Raw genomic sequence first — 26,620 nt, 5'->3', positions numbered from 1 at the left:
GTCGATTATTTTTATTTTATTTTATTTTTTTTAGGAAGATTAGCTCTGAGCTAACTGCTGCCAATCCTCCTCTTTTTGCTGAGGAAGACTGGCCCTGAGCTAACATCCATGCCCATCTTCCTCTACTTTATATGTGGGATGCCTACCACAGCATGGCTTGCCAAGCAGTGCCATGTCCGCACCCGGGATCCAAACCGGCGAACCTTGGGCCGCGCAAGCAGAACGTGTGCACTTAGCCACTGCGCCACCGGGCCAGCCCCACTGGTTGAATATTGATTGTGAACAAGTTAATACAAATTTTTGGGTTTAGTGATTTGGATAATAGTCTTCATGGCTGATGTGTTAATTTGAATATGTTATGATATGCCACATATGATCATTTGGTATATATGTGTATTCTTATGCAAAAATCTCACTGAATTGATTTTTAAGATTAATGTTAATGCTTTAAAGAGTGGCTTATAATTTTAAAAAAGTTTGTCTTTTACAAATATCAATACTTTCTCAGAGGCTTCTTCTCTCCTTTTATTAAAACTATGCCAATTTCTATTAGTTTCTTCTCTGTACAGGAAAGTAAATTGCTCCTAGCTTTCTTCTCCAATCAAACCCTCAAATAAACAATTCCTAAAACAAGTAGAAATGTATTACACATCCTCCAGAATCCTACCTAGCTCCTCATCTGAGTCCTCATTAACAAGAACAGTCAAAATATGGGCTCTGGCGGCTTCAGTGCCGTGATTTCATGGAAGTCAAAGGACTTGTGTACTATTAGCTGTGTCTCACCAACTCGCCATTCTTTTCACTTCAGACTCCTGATCAAATGCAAACCCATGTGTGCTGGTTTTTCTTTCAGTTGTGAATATACCAGCATAAATTAATTTGTTAAGGGATCTAAGCCCAGACAGCATGACCTCAAAGATCAGCTGGGGAATACCTCATTTCTCTGTTGGTGGACTAGGACGCTGGGCCTCCGAGGGCTACAGTTGGTATCGGGAAGGGGTGCTGAATCCAAATCTCATGTATTCTGTGATTTTCATTCGTCCTCTTTTTTAGTAGGTATTTTTCTTTCTTCATAAGTGTCTTTGTTTTTGTGCACAGGCAGCATGTCAGCTGAAACACCAATCACACTGAATATCGATCCTCAGGATCTGCAGGTCCAAACATTCACCGTAGAGAAGCTACTGGAGCCTCTCATAATCCAGGTAGTAATACCATGAAAATGACAATGTGTAGTAACTTCAGAAGAACTAATACACATGGGAAAAATAGATAATGAACCAAGGAAAGATTTGATTTTTATGGAATAAATATCGTCTAAAATCATCCTTTAAAGTATTGTTAAACTGTAAAAGAGTATGTATTGGGTAATAATGATAAAATTCTTAGAGTCTTTCCCAGTTTATCTTTTAAAAGCAATAGCAGTAATGATATGTATGTGTAGCTTTAAATTATCTTGTTTCAAAGTCAAGAAAACTGAGTGGGGCAGGTAGCATGGTTAAAACTATCTTTATTATATAAATGAGGAAACTGAGCCTAGAGAATTTCAGTGACTTGCTGCAAGGCACATGGTGTCTCATTTGTCAAATAGGAAATTATTTTTAAAATACCAAAATGTATGAGAAAAGCAGCTATTTAAGGAATTCTATGATAAAGTCTTTCATAAATTTAACAATCCTTTAATCCTTTAATGATAGCATGCATAATGATTCTCCGACTTATTTATTAAGTCCAGATTTTATTCAAGCTTTGCTTGAAGAAACTTATACCATAGTATGGATTTAAATTTTTTTGTCCTTAACTCATAATTTGTGAGGGAACTCCCTGTTAGGCTTACCTTACATCATACCTCCTAAGACAAACTATCCATTTTTTGAAGGCCTTGAAACACTCAAGGGTTACTGGGGTGAGAAGCTACGCTGACCTTACCTCTGATAACTTAAAAATATTCTGCTTATCTTCTCTGTGGGGTGGATGGAGGGGAGGGGAGTAGCTCTGAGAATAGACTTTGCACACGTTTTTACTTAGCACAAGTTGATATCTGCTACTAGAAAGACACTTTAAAACATATGCCTCACTGACGATAGCTTAATCATCAACCTTGGCAGTCTAAAAGGCACTAATATGTGGTATGAAATTGATGCTAGATGACTATGGAGACTCCTTTAAAGTCCCCATCTTAGCCTGAAAGGTCTTATGTTAAAAAGAAAAAAAAAAGCTTATTTATTGTTTTTGTAGTAAAGTTTACTGGAAAAATTGGAAAAGGAAAACAAAATAAAATAAAAATAAAAACAAAAAAAGAAAATAAGAAATCACTTACAATTTTAGTACCAAGAAGTAAACATTAGTATTTGGATGCATTTACTTCCAGTACGGTAAAATTGTGGCTGATTTTTATTACTTCTTAGTACTTTATCATATTAAAGAACATATATACATATCTGATATATCTATAAAGACCGTAAGTAAACAAGATGGCGATAGTACGGTGTATGTAGGTTATGTCTCACTCTTCCATTTAAAATGATACCTTGATAATTTCCTCATTCTTTGTAAGCATGACAATAAAATTGCTGTTTAATCATCCGTCATATGGCTGCACCATAGTTTTTTAAGTAGCCTCTAATTTTTGGACATTAGGTTTTTTTCTATTTTTTACTGTTATAAATAATACATGAATTTTTATCATCAGTTCAACTTGTTTCCCTAAGAATAGTTACTAAATATAAAGGTAAGTGGCCAAGATATGAGAATTCTTATGTTTTTTCATACATATCATCAATTTTTTGGGGAAAGTTTTAAATAATTTCTCACAAGTCATTTAAGATTTTGTTCCTATGCAATTACCCTGTGTGGGGTGGGGAAATTGCCTTCATTTTGGAGATAGCTGGTAAAGGGAAGTGCATTAATGCTACTGCATAACCCTTATTTGTCCCATAACGATGGAACATTAGAGTTGGTCACTTAAGACTTGCCAATCACAAAGGCTGCTGACATATTGCTTATGAACAGAGATTGTATCATTATGGAGAAACTACTTTTTTATTCTAATTGAAACCAATAGATGTTTTGCCTTAATCAAATGCATTGATATTGCAGTCAATAGAGAGTATTCTAGGTAAATTCACATTAAAGAGTATGCTGTGCAGAGTTTGTGTGTATTTTCTGGCATGTTTAAAAATTATTTAATCTATAAACATTTATTGAGTCCACCTAGAAAACTAAAGGGGTGAAAATGACCTAAAGTAGTTTTAGTCCCTTGGAAAGAAATTTAACTCTTTTAAAAAGTGTGATTATACTAATTTTAGAGAGCTTTTAATGTGATGCCTAGATTCAGTCTTTTCATGATCTGCAAGTAGATGAGTCAGGGAAAGGGAAATTAGTACTTACTCTATGCCAGATAGTTCTCAGTTACACATAAGTGTAAATTGTTAATTTTATTTTCCTTAAGATTGTTAGTGTTTTTGAAAATGTTTATCGATTTCTTAAAGGTGGTTTGGTATACTACTACACCAATATTCCTGTTAGAAAGAACAGAAAGAAAGTTTCTAGATCTTAGCAATATTCAAGTCAAATTAAATTAAAAATAACGATTTATAGAATATTTACTATGTTTAGGAACTATCTCATAAAGCATTCTAGTACAACAAAATTATTTGAACACACTTTTGGTTTTCATTATAATGGATTCTCCTTATGAAAAACTAATGCATTTCAAAGTTAAAGAGTTATTGAAATAACTGACCTTTGGATTGGATGCACAACCTTCTTGTGTCTGTCACTTCGATCACACATCACCTATCAATACAAGTAAAAAATTCCATTAAATGTTTTTTTTCTAGAATAGCATCATACTAAATATCTCGTCACATTCTTTTTTTTTTCTCAAAGTTTGGTTTTAATTTGAGATAGTTGCTCTTGGTTTATTTTAAATATGTGATATAGTCTCTAATTATACTGGAAAACATTCCGAAAGAAGTTAATGATCTTTAAGTTCATGGTGCCACCAGGTAAAGCCATCAATTTAGTAGCCCCGTTAAAAGAATTTTCACCTTTCCTCATTATTTACCTTCATGTTATATTCCTTCGCGTTCAAGGTTCCACAGATATTTCTTACCACCTCTGTATATAACTCAAAGTCAAAATTCCATTTTAATATTTGGAGTAATTGGTCATAGATACTATGATGTCTCTCTGACTTGTAAATTCATTTATTCATAAATCTTTATTCTACTCTTTTTATAGTTACCAGAGTCTTCCCCATCAAACCTGATTTATCTTTAATCTATTTTTTTCTCTTGGGCACAGGTAAATCACTAGGTCATTTTGCAGGGATGTTCAGCCTGGAATATATTTCAATCATTTCCTTTCATTTTCTCTGTGTGATAACTTACACAGTTGCATCTCTCTGTAATAAATTCCTCCAATGGATCAGAAATAATTTTTTTCTCAGCAATTACATTTTTATGATTGCAACTGTAGGCATCTGCACTTTATCATTTTCAAGATCCAAGTTTGGCAATGCAGTGCAGAAAGTCTGTTTATGCAGAACTGCGATTAAAAGAATTTACATCTCTATGTTGTATACTCTCTGAAGGAGATATAAACTGTTAGATCGTGCTACAGTCATTACATAATGGAATCGTCTCTAATCTTATTTGCTACAAAATATAATTTGCTATGTGTAAGATTCATGTTCAGTGTGAGCTAAAAGAACTGACTTACTCGAAATCTTATAAGATAAAAACAATAAAAAAGTCCTTATAACATGTTATCTTCAACAAGGTTTTCTTGGGGGGGCAAAGGTTCAAATGCATTTTCTGATGTAAATATATCCCATGTTTTCAAGAGGTAAATATAGAGTTAGATCAATAGTAATAACATTATTCCTCTGGCTCTCACCCCTAATTCTTGTATGACCTTTTGGCCTTTTCCCCATTTCCTCTTACATAGTGTCTCCTTTCTATTTCTGAGAGTCCCTTGGGGATGGCTTTTATATACTCTATCATACTCATTGGGTCAAGTTCAAGAATACCTGCCAGACCTTTATCAGTCAGCATAAGCTAGGTCATGCTGTGACAAGAAGACAACCCCCAAATCTCTGAGTCTTAAAAAAAGTTCACTTCCTACTCAAGCTACCTGTCCCGTGTGGGTTGGTTGGGGTCTCTGCTTAGTACAGGCACTCAGGGACCCAGGCTAATGTAAGCTCCATCTCAACATTTGCTTCCACTGTTGTTACAACAGGAGAGAGAGAACGTGATAAACCATGCAAGTGCTCCTAAAATGTTCGTCTGGGTGTAACATATGTCATTTCCACTCACATTGCCTTTGTCAAAGCTAGACATGCGGTCAATGTGAGTGCAGGATGTGTGATCCTGTCCTGTGCCCAGGAGAATGGGAATGTTTGTGAACAGCCCTAATAACTATTATCTTCTTGTTACCTCCTCTTTAGGGGTTCTTTTTTTTTTTTTACTAAGTCTCCATCTGCTATCAAGTCACCTTTCCACCCTGATCACAGCTGACTTTATCAGGTTGGGAACCTGACTTCCTGACACTCAATTATAGGTTGGCAAGAAGCCTGTCAGGCAATCTGGCATGAGAGCTTTGCTTCTGGGGATGATGGTGAACTGGTCCTATCATCATTGCCTCTTTGCGGGAACTGACTGCATACTGAGAGTTAAGCAGTCAGTACCTAGCATCAAACAGTTATATCAAGCGCAAAGCTGAAAGACACACAGAAAGAAGTAGAGACATGGAGAAGAGTTCTGGTGGTGCAGTTTTCAAGTTTGGGTCCACAAATTTCTGCTGTTGAGGGACAATAAGATTACCTAGTTACCAGGGTTTTAATGGATCCTTCCAATTTCCAAACCACAATCTAGTCTCCAAATTATATTCCAGTCTCTGTGTGGCCTCACTGTTTCCAGTTCCCTTGAGCATTGGCTATGTAGGCCGGATACTTGTGTTCCTTATGTAATCTGATTCCCTGACCTCTTCATCAGCAGCTGAAAGTTCTAAAGAAGTTCCATTAGCAGCAATCCAGGGTTCTTGTAATTGCCCTCACTCTCTTATGCTGGAATGGAGATTTTCCTGCAAAGCCTCTCTTTTGCCCTTTCCCTCATCTACAAATTTTGGAGTCTCTGAGGCATGACTCACCTATGCTCCCAAACCAGTCTATCTGCCATGTTTTTTCATTTTGTCTGGCTTCATCTTGTTGATGGATGGTAACTGCCAATGATGCTCATTGTGAGACTGGAAATGGACATGCTAAGGTGCCAGTGCCTCCAAAGTTGCCAATTTTTAAGGTGGCAGAATGGCAGTGGGCTCCTACAGAAGAGCGGAGAATACCTTTCTTCTCAACTGTGCGTCACTCGGTCACATGGGCACCAATGAAGCAACGCTTAAACCTAGAGTCATGTAAAATTCCTTATGAAAACATCCCCTTTCAGTTTTTTCCCTAATCTCTCCCTGCTGCTTGTTAGAGTCAAACTGAGTCCAAGTGGCCGGATGGTGAACTTAATCCTTACTCCTCCAAACACCGTGTTTTCCTTTTCTCTTTGGCTTCTATGCAGAATCTCTCTGCCACACTCTGCTCTCAACATAATTTCTTTCTCCTCTCCTTTAGCCAAAGGAAAAACAAACAAACAAAAGCTATCATGCATATCAATTTATGCAAATAGATGCCTAGATGCCCAAAGGTTTCATTTCCCCCTGTTCTACAGACAGATCTGATTGACTTCCAGGTTAGGTGTTTTGGCTTCTTAGCCTCCTAGAATATAATTCCCTTTGTTCCTTTCAGAAAAGAATTCAAGTTTTGTTTGTTAGTGGTTGATTTCTGTCATTTCTATAGGTCATTTTCAATGAGAATATGCTATTTTCTTATGTTTCCTGGGTTTTATCTCCAAGCTTTTTCTTTCTTTGTAGACTTGCTTATTATTCTATCAACAGAATTTATATCAGAATTAATCTTGAAGGTTCCAAAGAAATCTCAAAGACAAGTGTGCACACATAGGGTGTTCTTGTAGATGACTTTATAAACAAATATTAGAGTTTTGACTGTAAGCCTAACAAGTAACCTTAAAAGTTAGTGAATTAAATGTGTTTAAAACACTTATAGGCTCAAGGCTTAATAAGTATGAAGATGTTATTTTTATGGTAGTATGAAGAAATAAACTTAATTCTGTCTCAGTAATGTTTTAAAGTTTAAGGTGATTCAGTACAGTTGAGTTAATTCTAATAAAGTGAATTCTTCAATTTCTGCATTCTTTTACTGCCAGAAAACAGCTCCCATCGGAAAGTTGTTAGGCTATAGTATTGCTTGAGAAATAAATAGTTGAGAAAAAGGAAGCCGCTTCCTAAATTAAAATAACGACAAGAAAAACTAGTAGCTAACTGACTAAAATAGCACAAGTCCAGTGGGAGTGTGCATGGCTGGGCAGATATGGGCTGCCCCGCCCCCCTCCCTCCCCCCGAACCTGGTAGCTTTGAGATGAGCTGTGGGCAGATGTCTGTCTCTGCACATGCTTCACTTCTTGGCTTGCTTCCTACATCTTTGACACTGTCAGACTCTGATTTTCTTTCTACTCACTCTAATGTTGCTGCTCTGTTGTTCTGGGTTCTCTGACCACCCCTGATCCACTCCACTTCTGTTAATATTTTATCTTTCACTTATCTTTTCCTCCACAAATTCACACTGATCCCACAGATGTCCACTTCTAGCTTAGCTGTGGAATAAGATCTTTCTCTTATAAACTGATTTTGTAGGCAGCCAAGTGGTATAGACTGATAAGCCTAGATCAACTTGCCATTTTATTGGAAAATGCTAGATTGATGGGAGCAAATGTGGTTCAGCTGGCTGAAAGGACGGAAGAGTCCGTATCTCCCCAGATGGTCATTTTCACTGCTTGGGTTATGATTCTGCCCTTCATAGAACCTCCTGGGATGGTTCAGAATACCCAACTTGTCTCAGGAGATAATGCTGCAGTTTGACAGTTCTGTGACTCCAGATCAGTGGTTGGCAAACTTTTTCTGTATAGGTCTAGATCATAGATAGTTTCTGCTTTGACAGTCTTAGAGTCTGTGTTGCAACTCCTCTGCTTTTATAGTTTGAAGCAGCCTTAGACAATATATAAAAAAATGGATGTGGCTGTGTTCCAATAAAATTTTATTTACAAAAAGAGGCAAGTGGCCAGATTTGGCCTGGGGTACTTAATTTGTAGGCCCCTGCTTTAGACTGACCATTTTCTCATGGAGATACTTTGCACTTACCCATGAAGGAAGGATAAGAAATGGGCAATAACCCATACACAGTTGAGAGCTGCTGTGAGATAAATTATGATGTAATGGTCTGTCACTAAGCCCAGTGAGAGACACAAAAGTCTCACTTGGGGAAAGAGTGCTAACTAGGCAATTCAGAAAATTCCTGTTACTGTTGAGATCCTGTCAGCCCAGTGGTTTTCAACACTGGCTGCGCATTAAAATCACCTGGGGAGCTTTTAAAAATCCTGATGCCCAGGCCATGCAGGAAACCAATTAAATCAGAATCTTTGGCAGTAGGAGCAGGCAGTAATTTTAAAAGCTCTCCGGTGATTGCAATGTGAGAACTGCTGTGCTGGCCTGTTATATCAGCCAGTAGTGAGCATTGTTCTGTCTCTTGGCCCAAGGCTTGCCCTAGAATGGCGCCCCTTCTTTGTCTTTTTAATGGAGTTGGGTGGTGCCCATCTGGAATAAATTTATAAGGAATTCCTGGGGGTAACTTCCTGCATCGACTCTGTAACATGCTCAGTTAGTTTTCCTGGGTCCCAGGAGGACTATTAGTAGCAACTCTAGGAAAACTACTGCAGCTGAGAGGTCTTGGGCCCATGTTCTGCAGCTCTCCCTTACCCAGCAATCCACTGCTGACAGCGTTGTGGATTCATGTACGAGTTAGGTTCTGATGGACTCTGCTTAGGGCTGAAGAAGCGGCAGTGAGGAAAGAGATTCATAAGCACAGTCTGAAATTATGGTATGGTGTTACGTCACATATGGGAGCTTACATTTCCAATCCCCTGCACCAACGCTTCTCAATTTTAGCTGCAAAAGGGTATCGCTTGTGGAACTTATAAACCCCCTGATACCCAGGCCACAGCTAAAGCCAGTTAAATCAGAATCTCTCGAGTAGGACTCTGTTAACAGTATTTTTAAAGAGCCTCCCAGGTGATTCTACTGTACAGCCACTGGAGTAGGATCTTGCTGCCACCAAAGGGTTGTCCAGGGCCTGGCAGCATCAGGCAGCATCTGAAGCTCATTTGGGAGCTTCTAAAATATGCAGACCCTTAGGCCCTGCCCTAGACCCGCTGAATCAAAATCTATGGTATAATAATAATAATCAAGGTGATTTCTGTCACATTAAAGTTTGAGAAGCTGGTGTAGGAGGCTGTAAATTTCTACTTTTAAATTGCTACCTTGTGTAGCCAGAGGTGAAAACCAATGACCTACACCCTTAGCTACCTGTTTGAGTGATGAAGTCATCGGGAATTTCTGAACTCTGATCCCCATACTGTTGCTCTGCAACTGAGTCCTTGAAAGGACTGCCCAAGAGTGTCGTCCTGTTGTGCAGAACCGGTGCATTTCTTCTGAAGAGGATCTGCCTCTCCCACACCCCGACTTAGGCCCAGCCACCCCTGCTTCCGTCCCTCTCCAAGCCTGTGGTCAGTTTTACACCAAGTCATTCTGTTCTACCCAGAAAGGGCTTTGGGGCAATGGGAAGCATGACCTGAGAAATGAGAAGCTTTTCAAGAACTAGTGCTTCTCCTTTAGGATGTTTGAAACCAGGACATAATTTGTTATAATCTAGACATAATTTTTATCTCTGGGAAAGTTACCTCACCTTGTTATAGCTGGATTTGAGTATATATATATATATCTCATGCAGCATTGAATGCTCTACAGATTAAGGCTTAATAAATGTGGTTTGCGATTTTCAGATGTTTTTTCTTTTAGTAAACAATTTGCATTCTCAACTCTGATTTGCAAGATACTGTAGTTCTACTTCAGACACGTTTTCCCATACTCTCCACCTCAGATTTTAGTATGTCTCAAATTAGGATGCATCTTACAATGGATATGAACATTTAATGTAGTTTTCCTTTCTCATGTGTGTAGAGAATCACAAATTTACCCACAGTCCACTTTAGCTCATTTATCTTTCATAAGTGATCTTACCTTCCTCATAAGCTCCCACTCCCTGGAGACTGGGAAAACGCCTTACATTTCAGCCAATAAGATTGGTAAACTGGTGTGATTCAGCACTGTAAACAGTCCCTTTTGGTAAATACTCAGTTTCTTTAGGTAAAATAATTAGAACCGTGTGGTTGAGGTGAGCGTGTTGCTTACGTGACCCCACGGGGGTGGGGGATGGGCCTCTGGATCCATGTGTAACATTTAGACAGTGCCTATTGCTGCAGAGTGGCTTGCCTGGGATGCTCTCTGAACTGGTGACATTTGAGGAGTGACCAGTCGCATGCATGGCCATCTTGTGGTCACCTCTGTATATTTCTGGATGTAGTCTACAGCTGATAAAGTTTGTGGACTGCTCTCTCTTGGCTTGGTTAGGGTCCATGGTTCTCCCAGGATGCCTTAGCCTCGCCTTGACCCTTGACAGAGCTTCAGACCCTTAAGTCCCAGCTAGATCCTCCATCATTTGTCTGGCATCATCTGTCCACCTTTCAGCCTCTGCTGCAGGATCCCCTCGCTCCTCACCATGGTGGGCTTGGGGAAGGCCCACCAGTCTTCAATACAGCCACATTTTGATTGTCCTTCAGGGTACCTAGGATGGTCTGGGTCTTATCCATGCCTCAGAGGAATCAAGAGTGGCTTAGAAAGCTAAGCTGCCCTTGCTCCTGCCTACTTACTGTGATGCCAAGGTTACACTGTGGCTGCCCCAAAGTCTGTGCAGGGCAGCTTGTGAAGCAGTTTTCTTCCAGAGTCCCAAAGATAAATGGAACCAAAGTCCCTCTGCTTTCACTGTTTCCCCTCAATCATGCTAGCATAGCTCCCCAGTCTGGGTACAGCTCAAAGAGGAGTTTTAAGGACATGTATCTTACTTGTCTTTCCTACCTGTTGGCTTCTTCCAGTAGTCTCTTGGGGCTAGGCAAGGAGAGCTGCCATACTTCTTTTTCCTATAGGACCAGATCTTTTTCATAAGACTCTATGATCTAGTCTATAAGATCTAGCTTTTGCCAAATGGGAGCTAAAAAATTTAGAAAATAATTTCCTGTTTCTCTAATGGCTTTCATAGCTATTTTTGATTAAGACCTCAGAAAGCCAGCTTTTAAACTCAAAGATGAACAATGATATCTTTTTTCTCTCTGCTCTCTCCTTCTCTGGGATAATAGGCCTCATGGCTCAGCCTTGGATTTGGAAGGTTCAATACTGACAAAATATTTTCCAAGCTTACATTCTGAAAAGGAGTGATTAAAAAATTAATGGTATGTGTTATAATTGATGGTGTTTTAGAATTGAGATGATAGTAATATCCTGATGTTTTGAAGATGGGACGTTAGGGCATTAAATATCAAGCACTGGCTAAGGGGATTCAAGATTTGTAACTGATATTTAATTTTTATTAAATAAAAAAAAAAGGAGCCAGCCCCGTGGCTGAGTGGTTAAGTTCAGGCACTCTGCTTCAGCGGCCCAGGGTTTCGCTGGTTCGGATCCTGGGCACGGACATGGTGCTGCTCGTTAGGCCATGCTGAGGTGGCGTCTCACATGCCACAGCTAGAAGGACCCACAACTAAAAGACACAACTAAGTACTGGGGGATTTGGGGAGAAAAAGAAAAAAAAAGATTTGCAACAGTTGTTAGCTCAGGTGCCAATCTTAAAAAAAAAAAAATGAGGCAAAAATAGCTTTGCCAACTTGGAGGCAATCCTGACAAATGAGGTGGACGCAATCCAATCAATTTTAAACCAAGCATCAACATTTAAATCACTGATGGGCTGTATTCAAACTACATTTGCGTTGCTATAAAATCTTGACCATAGAGACCTACAAGTCAAATTTCCTGTGGTCTTTCTTGCTTAACATTTGTTATCTCTTATTTGTATGTGATGAGCAGATGATTATGTATATTTTTCCCTGGACATCTTCAATATAAAGGAGCTTTGTGTTAGAAGAGAATAGGTGTCAATCTGATGGTCTAAGGTAAACACAAAAAAAGGAATCTGGCAACACATAGTGGGAGCAAAGTAAAGATAAAGCTTCATAAGTTTGTGTTGGCAAAGCATATTGGCATAGTTTATTCAATTTTATGGTTGATAGGGTTATAAATGATTATTAAACAAAGCTGGAACACAGAATTAGGGTTCATAACCATATCCCACCATCACTCACTGCTAGACGTGGAACCCTGGGCTGGATTGACCAGGGGACTGTTTGAACATGCCTGAGCTACTACACGTGAGGTCAGCCATTCTTTATTTTGGGGCCGGCTCTGGCCTGATTGCATTTTTCACTTCTTATTTTGTTTCCTTCAAGCAGTCAATGATTATTGATGAAAAAGAATTGTCCTTTTGCCTTTTCTTGCTCAGCACTTCTTTGAATCAGTACTGTACTATAAACTATTGGTTATTGATTCACCAGAATGATTAATGTCTGATTTAGGTGTAAACAGCAGCATGAATATAATTTCTCCTTAGTTTGCTTAGTTCAATGTCTTGGTAGGTTTTCTCCTCATTCCTGCAAACATTTGTTTGTAGAGCAGGAGATGATATAATTAACATTACACTTTTTACTGAAGCCTAGTTTGTCTCTGAATCATTGCTCTGTATAAAACAAGCATCTTTTCTAGATAATAGTTACATTTGAAATGGCTAAAGCCACACATCCTAGGATGAATAGGTTCATGGTGGTGGGTTTCCTGATAAATAACTACCTCTAAATGTTGGGAGTGCCCAAAGTTCAACCCTGTAACTTTTCTAGCTATACTTTGTTTTTAGGAGGTCTCATCCGGTCTTATACTGGATGAAATACTGTTCAAATATCTTTGAAATTTTTAGTGAGACCAGCAAAATCATTGATATGTGAATAATTAAAATGAAAACATAATCTATAAGAAACCTATCTCCAGCCCTTACCTCTCTCAACTCTAGAATTATTTACTAGTCTCCAGTTGAGCAACTCTAATAGGCAAACTTAACAAGCCTAAAGCTCAACTCTTGATTCGCCTCCCTCCTCATTGTCTCCTTAAGTAAATCTTACTCCATACACCTAGCTGCTCAGGCTGTGTGCCATGGAGTCATCTTTGGTCCCCTATTTCTTTCATAATCCATATCTAATCTATCAGCAAACCCTGTGGACTCACTTCAGAATCACCAGAATTCTGTCGCTTCTCCGCGACGGCACCACTGCTCCCTGGAACAAGTCAGTGTGATTTCCGCTGGAGCTGTTGCAATGGCCTCCTAACTACTTTTCTTTCTTCCATACCTCATTCTTCTCCTTCAGTCCCTGCCCAATCCCCAGTCTATTCTCTCACAGCAGCCAGAATGATCCTTTTAAATTTTAGGTTAGATCAAATTACTTTCCTGTGCTAAAACCTTTAATATCTCCCAAGCATGAGAATAGAATTGAGAGTGTTGGTGGTGATTTACAAGGCCTGCATGATTTGGTGCCTAGACGCCAGCCTGACCTCATCTCTTATGCTCTCCCCTCACTCTGCAGTAGGTGCACTGGCCTTCCTGCTGCTCCTGGAACACACACACCAGTCAAGCTCTCATTTTGGAGCCTTTCCACTTGCTATTTCCTCTGTTTGGAATACTTCCCCCCGATATTCAAATGTCTTACTGCTCTCCTTCCTTAGAGTCCTTGTTACCTAATCAGAGCGCCTTTCTCTGATATCAAATCCTAGACTTTCCCCATCACTCATCTATTCCGTTACCCTTCTTCAAGTCATAGCACGTATCACTACCTGCTATTGTGTTATACAATTACTTATGAATTTGTTTATTCTCTGTCTCCCATCAGTAGAATGAGGCTCACTGCCGTATCCTGGTATAGTGCAGGTGTACCGTTAATATTTGTTGAATAAATGCATGGTGGAGTCCAAACTTGTTTTTGGGTGGTAAGTAGTTAAGTAAAAACTGGAAGAAACTAATATTTGATATTAGTCTCAGCATGTGGTCTTTCCCTAGTTGTGTTTATGTTCATGTTTTTTCCAAGAATAAGTGCCCTTCCTGGATTAGAACATTTAGCTACAGCTGTTTGTGTGTCTGACACATGAATCTCTTTGCTTTGTTATGCCATCTGCATGGGCCAGAGGGCTGGTGCAATTGGAGAGGGATCTACATGTGCTGTGTTATCATCCTCGATAGCTCCAAGTAATAGCTCTAGATAGCAGTGGTTGTTAATCTAACAAACAAATAAAACCCTAAATTATATTTAAAAAGATGATGGTTGTTTTATACTTTTTATGTCATTTGTGGTGAGGATTGTTATTGGCTGAATTGTGTCCCCCGCAAATTCATATGTTGAGGCCCTAGTCCTCAGTACCTCAGAATGTGACTGTCTTTGGTGGTAGGGTCTTTAAAGAGGTTATTGAGTCAAAATGGGGTCTTTAGGGCAGGCCCTAACCTAGTATAACTGTTGTCCTTATGAGAGGCGATTAGGACGTACAGAGACACAAGGTCTGCATGCACACAGAGAGAAGACCACGTCACAGCAAGAAGGTAACCCTCTGCAAGCCAATGAGAGGTTGCGGAAGAAACCAATCTTGCTGACACCTTGATCTTGGACTCTAGCCTCCAGAACTGTGAGAAAATAAATTTCTGTTGTTTAAGCCCCGACTCTGTGGTACTTTTTATGGCAGCCCTAATACAAGGATTAAAAAGTGAAAATCAGGGGGCCACCCCCGTGGCTTAGTGGTTACGTTCACACGCTCTGCTTCCGCAGACGAGGGTTTACAGGTTTGGATCCCGGGAGTGGACCTAGCACAGCTCATGCTGTGGGGGCATCCTACATAAAATAGACCAAGATGGGCACAGATGTTAGCTGAGGGCCAATTTCCTCACACACACACACACACACACACACACACACACACACTCACACACACTCACACAAAAGTGAAAATCAGGAATAAAAATAGTGTGTCTTCTGCTTTTATTTATAGTTTGAAAATGAACTAAGTAGCCTGTCTTTATTTTTTTTTGCCAAAAAAAGACCAAATATTAGTATATACGTAATTCTAGATCACTTTGAACTGATTAGACCCCAAATAAACTATATGAATGGAGACTTATTTATTCAGAATTTACAAAAATTTGCTTTTCCATAATACTAGTCGTGGGAAAAGACAGAATATCCTACATTAGAAATTCCTTTTGACTAAAACTGATTTGATTAAACCATGTTTGATTAAATATGCTATCACTAAACTTAGATTTTAATTTTGGCTCAGCTACCAGCTCTCTTTGTAACCTTGTACAAATCATTCCACATTGTGGCTCTTGGTTTAAGGTTTCTACAATCTAGAGTTTCATCCATCTTTTCATTAAGTCAACCACTATTTATTTATTACTTAGAGTATCCTGGTTCTGGGTTTTCAGGATAAGTCAAGCATGGCCCCTGCCATTACTGAGTTCATGGTAAAGCTGGGGAGGCAGTATGTTAACAGCTAATTACAAAACACTGTCATGAGTACTGTGAGAGGTACATACAAGGGGCTATGAGGGGAGGGAGTTGTTCCAGGTCAAGAATGCTAAACATTTCCCGTTCTGGGCCTAACAAGTAATTTGTGGTCAAACTCCACAGTGGAATGGAAGATGAGAGTGAAAATTTAGTCAGAAGTCAGATAATAAAGTGCCTCATAAACCATGCTTTAGACTATGTAAACCATGCTTTGGACTTTATCTTGTAGACAGCAGGGCGCCATTGGAAGGTTTTAAGCTGGTGCAAGTGTGTCAGATTTGCATTGTAGAGAGGGGCTCCACTGGAAGTGTGGGATGGGTGTGGAGACCAGAACTGATGCATATACTTTCCATAACAATCGAGTGGAGGACGGGGCTGAGATTGAGGCCCTGTTTTTGTGTCATGGAGAATGGCTTGGAGGGAACATAGGCTAGGGCAATAATCCAGAGAGCAGCTGTGAGAAGCAATGGCCGCGGGCTGGAAAGGAGGTGACAGAAACTGAAGCTTTTAAAAAGACAATTTAAAGAACCTAGAAAGGAGGTTGAGGGAGAGGAGTAGCCCAGATGACCTCTGGGTTTCTGCCTCAGGTTAGAGGTGTCAGTCCCAGAGGTGAGAATACAGGTGGAGGAGAGGCTGGTTGGTGGAAGAAGGCTTCCGCTTTGGGTGTGCTGTGTTCGAAGTGTCTGTTGCCTATTGAATTAACTCAAGTCTTTCCTCGGCTTTGAACATTTCTCATATTTAAGTTACAACGTACTTTCTAGCCTTATTTCTCACCCAGTTTCCTGTTTTTATCCTGCAGTCTGCCAAACTCGACATCTACTACTCTCAGACAAAAGTAATTTCCATCTCTGCCCTTTTGCACATGGTTTCCTTTACCTGGCTTGCTTTCCTCTCCATCTCTCCTGGCAGAAAACCATCTGTCCTTGAAGACTCTTCTCTGCAGCCCTGCTTAATCCTGACGAATGTTTGCAATCTCTGGAGCACTTCCTTTATACTTTTAAGTGTAAGCAGTTATCCTTCTCCCTGTTACATTGCCCCTAGTTGTGTAGCTCTCCTGTCCCCATACTGGAGCTTACTCATCTTTATTTTCTAAATGTCTAGGGTATTGTTTCGAACATAGTATGTGCTCAATAAATATTTATTGGCCTGAGATGAACTAAAAGAATATTGTAGTTGGTTTTGGGGGAGTGTTGAATGTTAATTGAGGGATATGCATGTGCTGGGTTTCCAACTCGTCAACCTACCCCAGTACTTTTGTTAACACACTAAAGTTTGTTTTTGGTAGGAAATAAGGAACAGTTGAAATTATCAGTGACTTAAAGAAAGGACCCCCTCTCCCCAAGACTAGATGATGCCTTTTACTTTAAAAGATCACTGATTTTACTTATCTATAAACAATTTTATTTTTCTATCCTTTTAATTTCTTTCAGAACTCTGAAATTTTCAGCTAATTAACATGGCCTAAATGTCTTGTATTTTATTTCACACATTAAAATCAACTCAAGGAAGCAAAAGTGGCCCCAAAGGCCCCTGAGCTGTTGGAGGAAGGTTAAAATTCAGTGTTTTAGCTCGTAAACAAGAAAAGAGATGGCTGTTAACATGGTCTTTTTATACTACAATGATAGTAGAATTAAAGAGAAATTAGAGTTAGACTGGGAAAGAACACGGTTGTAGAATATAAATGTGTTACCCAAATTGGCATAGGAAAAGACTTTCTACAAAGCGAGGGGCTGAGGTACTGAAGCGATTGTTGCACTGATGCAAAAATGAAAGTAAATCACAACCTCACATCCTGTTCTGCAATGCTCCTGTTGTGCACCAGCATTGCTCTGTATAATGACAGTCGAAGGCTTGGTTCATTAAGCATATCAGTTTAATTTTCAGTGTCTTTGGAGAATCTAGAGAAGCATACCTGAATTAGGAAAGATTAGAAAAATCCTTTTTTTGGTCCTCTAAATTTTAATGTATAAATATTACACACCATTATAAATACACCTTATTTTATGGGATTTTAAACATGAACAATAATAAAGTAGGGGATTTCTTTTTCCATATTACTTGAAGAATCTAATTTAGGACCATTTCAATGGGGAGCTCATTCCTATATCTATGATGAAGTTGTGTCTGTATCCTAGCACAGATTTACAGACTAAAGGAAAGTGAGCGAACGCAAGTTTGTTTTTTTTTTTCTCTTTTTTGGAAAGATTAGCACTGAGCTAACATCTGCCCCCTAGGTCCGCACCTGGGATCCAAACTGGCAAACCCTGGGCCACTGGAGCGGAACGTGCGGATTTAACCACGGCACCACTGGGCTGGCCCCAAACCCAAATTTTTTAAGGCTCTAGAGTTGAAGATTTTTCATGAAAGGTACCCCCCTAAGGTCTGAGAGACAGGGAACGGGGAGGATTGTGCATCAGTGACAAAAAGAAAGGTTAGCAAGGCATGGGCTTGGACCGTACATTAGAATCATCTTTGTTGTAAACTCCAACCAAAGTTTTTCTGTTCCTTATAAAAATATAACTGCTTTTTTATTTAAAAAGAAAATGAAGAAACAGGAATTGTTTTACGGGATAATTTGAAAGCTAATTTTTATTGGTTGCCCATATCCCTTCAAGAGACAGGAGACTTTCAAATAACATATGCACTCCCAACCCTTGGTGACAATCATCTGCTATAGAGAATCGCAGTCACCGGTGGGAGTCGTTTAGATTCTGTAGGTGAATTGGAGTGAAAAAAAAGGGTTTAGCTTTCTTCCCCGCCGCCCCCCCCACAGGATTACTGAGCCATATTTACTTTCTGAAATAAAATGAATCATTGAAAGTGTCACTTAACTTAGTTTAATCAACATTAGATAACTATGTTGGGGTATTTTAAAAGAAGACATAGGTACAAATGATTTATGAAAGTGAATAACTTGCAAGCTGCAATTGCATTTTTTTGATGAAAGCATAATGTTCTTATACAATGTTCTTTTCATATTTCTTACTTCTCTGGCATTTATTATAAGGAACAAAGCATTTCTGGAATGCTCATTTTAATTTCAAAGTTCAGGCTATTCTATGGGAAACATTTGGCGCGTGGAGGATCTGAACAACAGTAGAGGACTCTTCAGTGGGAAGCGTCATGAATTGTGGCACTTAAGATACATTCTGAAGGAACGTTTTAGACAGTGACGCTTATTCTTCGTTTTAAACCAAGGTTTGAAACTAGGTGCTATAATTTTTCTTAATGGGGACAAATACCTTTTAACTCTTGATATAAATTAAACTGACAATAGTGAGATGTTTGCCTTTTGGAGTATGTGAAAACCCATGTAATAAATCAAGCCTATTATTGACTACATAATACATGTTAAAGACATGCGGTCCTAATTTGGCTGGTTGTAAAGCATATAGAACGTGCTTTGTCAACTGACTTCATCACATTTAGCACAAGGGACGCCGAGAGCAAGATAAGGGTGAACCCAGAGAGAACACCTCTGACAAGGATCCCTTAACAGATTTTCTGTATCCATGTGGGGAATGGACTAGAAAATATACATTAAATGCAACCACTGTTTATGTCTCATAATGCATTTTATAAAACATTTTACATATTTAACCTTCACACAATCTTAGAGGATAATATGATTGTTCTCATTTTCCAAGACAGAAAACAAAGGCTTGCTGCAAGGCACTCCACTCTGGGCTGTGAACATGAGAATAAAGCAAATTAGAATAACGCAGAGGGTCTGTTGGATGGTGGAAGGGACTAGAAGGGCAGACAGAAATTATTTTCATCCACATTATTTCCCCCGCAGCTTGTAAGTTCTTTCTCAGTTCCTGGCTAAAAAACTGAGTCTGGACAACCAAATAAACAAATATTTAATGCTCCATAAACGATAAATAAGCAAAATCTCTAGGGGCTGCAGAGCAGGAAGGGTTATAAATAGTCTGTTGTCAAAGATGCGGTGCAGGATGGTCATAAGCCTCGGCTATTTGATGACATGCAGGAGTCTAGCTTTCAGTTCCACGTCTTCTACTTTAAATATTGCATACAAGTTTTTTATTTTCTTCCTCTACAGTGGGGATCTTCCAGCTTGGCTTATGAAATGTTAACGAAATTTTGTTATTGGCATCCAAGATTGAACTAAGACATAGATATTTTTCATAATGTAATTTAGGATGAGGTTTTGTTTCCAAATACAGATGCTTAATCTCTATCTCCAAATAATGCTCTTATCATGAGTTTATTCTTATTTTAAACAAATTTACAAAGGTAGTACATGCTCATTATTATTACATTCAGATAATTCAAAACACAGACACTGAACAGCCCCTCTTCAACTACCCCATTAATTAAGCCATTTTTATAATCAGTATTTATTGAACACCAACTTTGCACGTTTTTCTGGGTGCTGGAGAAAAAAACCACATTTCCTGCTTTCATGGAATTTACATTCTAGTGTTGGAAGCATGAGATAAACATATAAACAAATAAAGAATGTCAGGCTCTATAAGTGTTTTGAGGAAATATAAAGTGGAGTGAAGGGACAGAGTGGGAGAGGGTGAGGGTGGGGACGGGGCTGGTCAGGAGGGGCCTCTTGATAGGGACTTTGAGTGGGACCTGTTTGTTAGAGAGGCCGGCTGAGTTAGGGGAGAGTGTGGGAGTCAGGTAAGTGAGCTCACAAAGGGCCAGAATGGAGCGCCTAGGAAGGATTCGGATTTTGTCGCCCTGAGGTGGCCACTGTTTTATATGCTTCAGAGTGGTTCTGCTCCTTCCCCCACCAATATTAATAATCTTTATTCTCAGTCTAAATAGACTAATACTTATAGATTTAATTATAATTATTTTTGCCTCTTTTTTAATAGGTTGCTGGCTACAAAGTGATATAAATAATTATTTGAGATATATGTGTTTAAAATGTGTATTGCATTGTTCCGATAGTAAAACTTGACGAGGTTTAATCTCTATGGCCTTCCTTCCCTCCCTCTCTCCTTTCTCTCTTCCTTTCCTCCTTCCCTCCATCCCTCCTTCCCTCCTTCCTTCCCTCCCTCCTTCCTTCCCATCTTCAGTTGGGAACTCTGTGGTGGCTAATAGTGGTGCTCTTGGGGCCTTGACTTGACTTTTGGACGTGTGCCAATAGTACTGGGAATGAATCATGTTACTATGAAATACCTCCTTTTGTGCCGGCCTATGATATCCCAGGACTGTGTCTCCTCACAATTTGTCTGATGAGTGACTTGTATTTCTTCAATTTCAGGTTACTACACTTGTAAATTGTCCCCAGAATCCTTCCAACAGGAAAAAAGGACGTTCAAAACGAGCCAGAGTTCTTCTAGCTTCTGTGGAGGAAGCAACTTGGAATTTATTAGACAAGGGAGAGAAGATCGCCCAGGAAGCCACAGTTTTAAAGGAAGAGCTTACTGCTGCACTTGAGGGAGTTCGCAAAGAAAGTGAGTACTCTAGTCCCGGTCAGGAGCAAACCACACATCCTTAGGGTGTTAGTTACTGAATTAGATTTGTGAGCGTTTTGTTTTTGTTGACTTGAGTTTATCAATCTTTTGTAGACCTCTGAGGAGCCAGCCGTGGGAGGCAGAGAGGCTCATTAGGCAGCTCCAAGGCTCAGAGTCCCACTCCTGGTTCTTCCCGTTAGCTGTTCAATCCCTCCAGGAAAGTGCTTCCTCTCGCCGCGCCATAACTTAGCCATAATAAACACAGACAAGTGTATCTTTTTTTGTCATAGAATATAATGAGAAATGACTAATGAAGCTGAAGACATCTTTTCCCATATACGAATAAATTATAAAATTCTTTGTAAATCAGTTGGAGATAGAAGTTTTAGACCTGACCACCTCAGAAGGACATTTATTATTTTTTGACTTTCTGGAGGTTTAGGTTTCCTAAACTTAAAAAAAAAAATGCTTTGCACAAACTATGCAGAACTCATGTTGCTGCTATGTTAATATTGCATAATAAAAGTGTATATTTCATCTTTAGACAGCTTTCCTTATAATAATACAATGGTTTTCTAATAAATGTAAGTCTCGTTTGCAGGCTATTTTTAGAAGAACTACTCAATATTCTTTTGTCAATGGAATGATTTTGTATATCAGCTTGTTGCAAGAAAGGATAAGAAAAGGATAAGAAAACTTAAATTTTCCTGTTCAGCTTTGTAAAAGAGACTTGCGGTGTTCAAATATTTCTCTCTCTCCATCCCCAACATAACTAAGAAAATCAGGAAATCTTTGCTAATTAAATAATTAAAATGAATATACTAGCCACGATAAACTTTAGGTCAAATACAGGAGAGTTACTTTTTAAATTTTTTATGTATTTTATAGGGGTTCTTCAGACAATATATGGAAATCATAATGCCCAAGATAATTTGGAATGAATTTGTCATTCCTCCCTGCTCCCTAGTGTCTCAGGCCCACTCTTTGTCTGTCTTCTTTGCCCTGGTACCATCACCCACTTACTCACCAAGTCAGCTTAGACTCTTGGTTCTCATTCTACCCTCTCTTCCAATTAATCTCTAAGTTCAACACGTCCTATCTCCTTTTGTCTCTCAGATCCTTCCCTCTTCTTCGTGACTAATCTTGTCTCTTGAGTTCAGGATTACTACATTAGACTTGTCCCATACCAAAGCCAAATTATCTTTGAAAAATGAAAATATACTCATCTTACTTCCCTGCTTAAAATCTGCTTTAGTAGCTTTTGAAGGATTAGAGGGATTATCTTTCTGGATTAAGCTCAAATTTTTAAACCTAGCTCCCATAGCATTTTATGATTTGTCTTCTACCATTCTCTCTTTTTTTTTTCCTGATTCTGTCACCCCCTCCAACTTTCCTTCAAAAGAGAACTCGCAGTATCTTGAACGGTCCATGTTGCTGTGTGCCTCTGTGCCTCCATTACCAGCTATTTTCTTCACCTCGATTGCTTTTCCCATTCAGCTAGTTTTAACTCGGGCAGCAAAGCTCAGCCCAGGTCATCTTTTCCAGGAAGCATTTACTGACTCCTCAGTGCTCATTTAGATGCCCCTCTTCTGGGTCCCCACAGACTCTCAGTATCTCTCTTTCATAGGACTTACCACCCCATCCACCAAATACTGATTTACTTACTCAGTAAATCTAGACTCGTAATTCCTTGAAGGTGGCAAGTACCAGGCCTTATTTGCTTAGCAATGCCTGACACCTGATAAATGTTTGTTACATAAGTAAAAAAATTGAAGCGTCATTTTATATTATATCATTTTATAATGCGTTTATGACAAATGATCTCTCATAATTATGGTTTCTTTTTGAGTCTTTAGTAAGAATATGAACCCTATTCTGGTATTGTTTCTCTCAGAAAATGTGATCTACTTGACAATGTGGTTTCCATAAACCATCTGGTAATAAATATGTAAGACATTGGTCATTCTTAGAAGGGAATGATAATTGCAGTAATTGTCATGAAATGGTATTTGCTTTTTTTTTTTTTTAAACTAAGTCCACATTTTTAGCTCAATAAGAGTAAATGATTTTAAAGAGAAGTTCTCAAAGAGAAGTCTGTTCGGATTCTAGGATTATGCAGTATATTCTTCATTGTAGTCTATTATAATGTGTGAAATACGTATATGTGGCATATGCTATACACAACAAATACATTTGGTTAGAGATCGCCAAGTGCTTTATATTCTGATTCTTTTTGACAAACTGCCAAATTGAATTACTGCCACTTGAGTGTGGGAGAAAAGCAGTGAAATGGCAAATGGTTCTGGCATTTGGGGAATGGCCAATGCTTATCCTATGGATAGCAGAGATAATGACAGTGACAGTGCTGTTCCCAAAAACTTGGAAGGAATTTTACCTCAGTGGTGGAGCTGAAGTATCAGGAGAATGTATTCTGTTGCAAGCAACTCTGTATGATACTAGAAACAAATTTTAAATAATTTTCTGCTTTGGTTCTTCTTTTGTTTTTAAGGGCTTTGTCCAGTGGCATAATGTGAAGGATTAATGAAGAATAAATAATAAGTTTTAAGTATTTGGAAAAGTGAAAAAATATTGAAAGTAGAGGATATTTTCATTTATATGTTTATTGTCATTTTCAAGAAGAATTTTGAGACTACTTTAGAAAATTTCTTCTTCTAATAAAGACGTGGTGTAATTTATGTGGCTTTAAAACAGGATTCTGTTTTACTGCCTTTAGTTAGAAACTTGAAGTGATAAATAATGTGAGCATTTGGTTACCTAAAGAACTTGCGTGTGGAAATGGGACACGGTAGCACGAGGGGTGGAGGGTGAAAGGAAGGGTGTTATGTGGGTAGAACCGTAGAGATGCAGCCGAGGTGGTCCACAGAGGCATTATCTATGGTCACTCTTGATCTTTTAGCTTACCCCTATATTTACGTCTACACAATGGAAAAGTATTAAATCTAGTATTTTATTTAAATAGTTTTAGAATATTCACATAGCAATTACCTAGGGATTAACTAAGAGCTGTTTATAGAGTCTGGATTACATGTGTTGCCTATAGCATATATACTACCTTTGTATAGCCTCTACTCCCCTACAATCTATAGACATTGCTTCTAAGTCACACAATTGGTTATATTTAAGGTTTTTAAAAATGTTTTATTGAGAATAACTTATATACAGAAAAGTGCGTATGTTATTATGAACAACTCAATACGTTTTCACATAGTGAACACACTGATGTAACCCCCACTCAGATCAAGAAGTAGAACGTCACTGGAACCCTAGAAGCAGCCCTCATGTCTCCTGCCAGTTACTACTCCCTCACTTCAAAGGTAACCATTTTCCTGGCTGTTACATAGGTTAGTTTTTGCCTCTTTTTGAACTTTATGTAAGTGGGATCTTACAGTATGTTATCTCTTTAGTCTGACTTCTTTTGTTTGTGAGATCTCACCATGTAATATTTCATTCATTTCATTAATGATTAGAACATAATTTGTTTATCCATTCTACTGCTGATGGACATTTTAGTTGTCCCAGTTTTTGGCCTTAATGAACATTGCTGCTTTGTACATATTTCTGCATTATTTTCAGTGAATGAATGTAGACATTCCTGTTAGATTTATACCTAGGAATGAGATTGCTGGGTCATAGGTATACACTCAGCTTTAATAGACATTACCGAACCAAAGTTTTCCAAAGTGGATTTTCCAATTGACACACTTATCAGTAATGTATAAGAATTCCAGTTGCTCTACACTCTTACCAACTTGGTGTTAGCAAGTGTCAGTATTTTTAATTCAGATGATACAGTGGTATCCCACTGTAGTTTTTTTCCTTCTTCTCCCCAAAGCACCCCAGTACAGAGTTGTATATCCTAGGTGTGAGTACCTCTGGTTGTGTTATGTGGGACGCCGCCTCAGCATGGCCTGATGAGAGGTGCCATGTCTGTGCCCAGGATCTGAACCAGAGAAACCCTGGGCCACTGAAGTGGAGTGTGCAAACCTAGCCACTCGGCCATGGGGCTGGTCCCCCCGTTGTAGTTTTAATTTGTATTTCTCCGATGATTTTTTGTATGTTCTGCATAGAAGTCCTTTGTTAGTTGCAGATATTAAAAATATCTTCTCCTTTTTAATATATTAAACATTTTTGATACTCAGAAGTAGTTTTGATAAATTCTTGTTAATTATTTTATTCCTTTATGGATAGAGATTTTTCTGTTCTGTTAAAAGATATTCTCTTATGTTATCATCTAGAGGCTTTATTGTTTTACCTTTATAATCTATCTAGAAATACATTTTTATGAATGGTGTGAGTTGGGGGTCCTGATTCATTTTTTTAAAAATATGAGAATTCAATCGATCCAGTATCATATGGACACATATGGAGGTTTAATTGTTCCAGTACCATTTATTGAAAAAAAACTACTGTTTCTTTCGAAAGTCAGTTGACCATATCTGTGTGTGTACTTTGGAACTCTCTTCTGTTCCATTGATTCATATGTCTGTCCTCACACCAATAACACATTGTCTTGATTACTGTACCTCATAGGAAGTACTGAAATAAAAATTATTTTGATTTGGCTATTCTGAGGTCCCTTGCATTTCCAGAGAAATTTTGGAATCAGCTACTTGATTTTTACAAAAAAGCCTCCTTGGCTTTTGTTTGGGATTAAGTTGGCTCTACAGAACAATTTGTGCTGAAGTGACATTTTAATAGCAGTGCGTCTTTGATTCAAAAACATGTAATTCATTTTTTATGATGTTGTAAATAGTACTTTAAAATATTTTAATTTTAAGGCTGTCTTCAAATTCATATGTTTTTCTGCCTTCTTCAGTTTATTTTTAAGCCCATTCAGTGAACTTTTTACTTGTCACTATACATTCTTAGTTTTTGAATTTTCATTTGTTTTTTAAAAAGTTTCCACTTATACGGAAACAGAAATAGTTTTTATTTCTTTAATTTCCTTCCAAATTCTAATTCCCTGCTGAAATTTCCATCTTGCGATTATTTTTCTTGGACAACTCAGTTACAGTTAATTTCTGTATCTGACAAGTCCAATATGTGGCTCTCCCATAGGTGTGTTTCTGTTGTCTGTTTTTCCTTTTGGTTTTTAACATATATATATATTTTTTAGATTGGCACCTGGGCTAACAACTGTTGCCAATCTTCCATTTTTTTTAAAGATTGGCACCTGGGCTAACAACTGTTGCCACTTTTTTTTTTCCCCCTGCTTTATCTCCCCAAACCCACCCTGTACACAGTTGTATATCTTAGTTGCAGGTCCTTCTAGTTGTGGGATGTGGGACGCCGCCTCAACGTGGCCCGACCAGTGGTGCCATGTCTGCGCCCAGGATCCCAACCCTGGGCCGTCGGAGCGGAGCTCGCGAACTTAACCACTCGGCCACGGAGCCGGCCCCGTTTTTGGTTTTTAAAGCGTTTTATTTTGTTTCCTGGTATCTTAGATAAGTTTTGATTGGATGCTGGGCATTGTATATGAAAAATTATAGAATTAATTTTTAAAGGTTG

At 38.6% G+C, this 26,620-nt stretch overlaps 1 protein-coding gene across 30 annotated transcripts in view; it reads left to right on the top strand.

Annotated features, from left to right (window-relative positions):
• Positions 1-26,620, top strand: part of CTNNA3 (catenin alpha 3) — a 1,507,895-nt gene that overhangs the window by 65,859 nt on the left and 1,415,416 nt on the right. For 19 of the 30 annotated variants that reach the window (XM_070225839.1, XM_070225833.1, XM_070225809.1 and 16 more), the window contains 2 exons: positions 1,099-1,202; positions 20,899-21,091. In XM_070225839.1, coding sequence (XP_070081940.1) covers positions 1,104-1,202; positions 20,899-21,091 — 292 coding nt within the window. In that variant the 5' untranslated portion in view covers positions 1,099-1,103. Of the gene's footprint in view, positions 1-1,098; positions 1,203-20,898; positions 21,092-24,348; positions 24,427-26,620 lie in introns of all 30 variants that reach the window. The other 11 variants (XM_070225803.1, XM_070225792.1, XM_070225769.1 and 8 more) reach the window with 3 other exon arrangements.

The sequence above is a fragment of the Equus caballus genome, chromosome 1 (assembly GCF_041296265.1).
Source record: "Equus caballus isolate H_3958 breed thoroughbred chromosome 1, TB-T2T, whole genome shotgun sequence".
Taxonomy (NCBI): Eukaryota; Metazoa; Chordata; class Mammalia; order Perissodactyla; family Equidae; genus Equus; species Equus caballus.
This window is presented reverse-complemented; position numbering and strand designations above follow the sequence as displayed.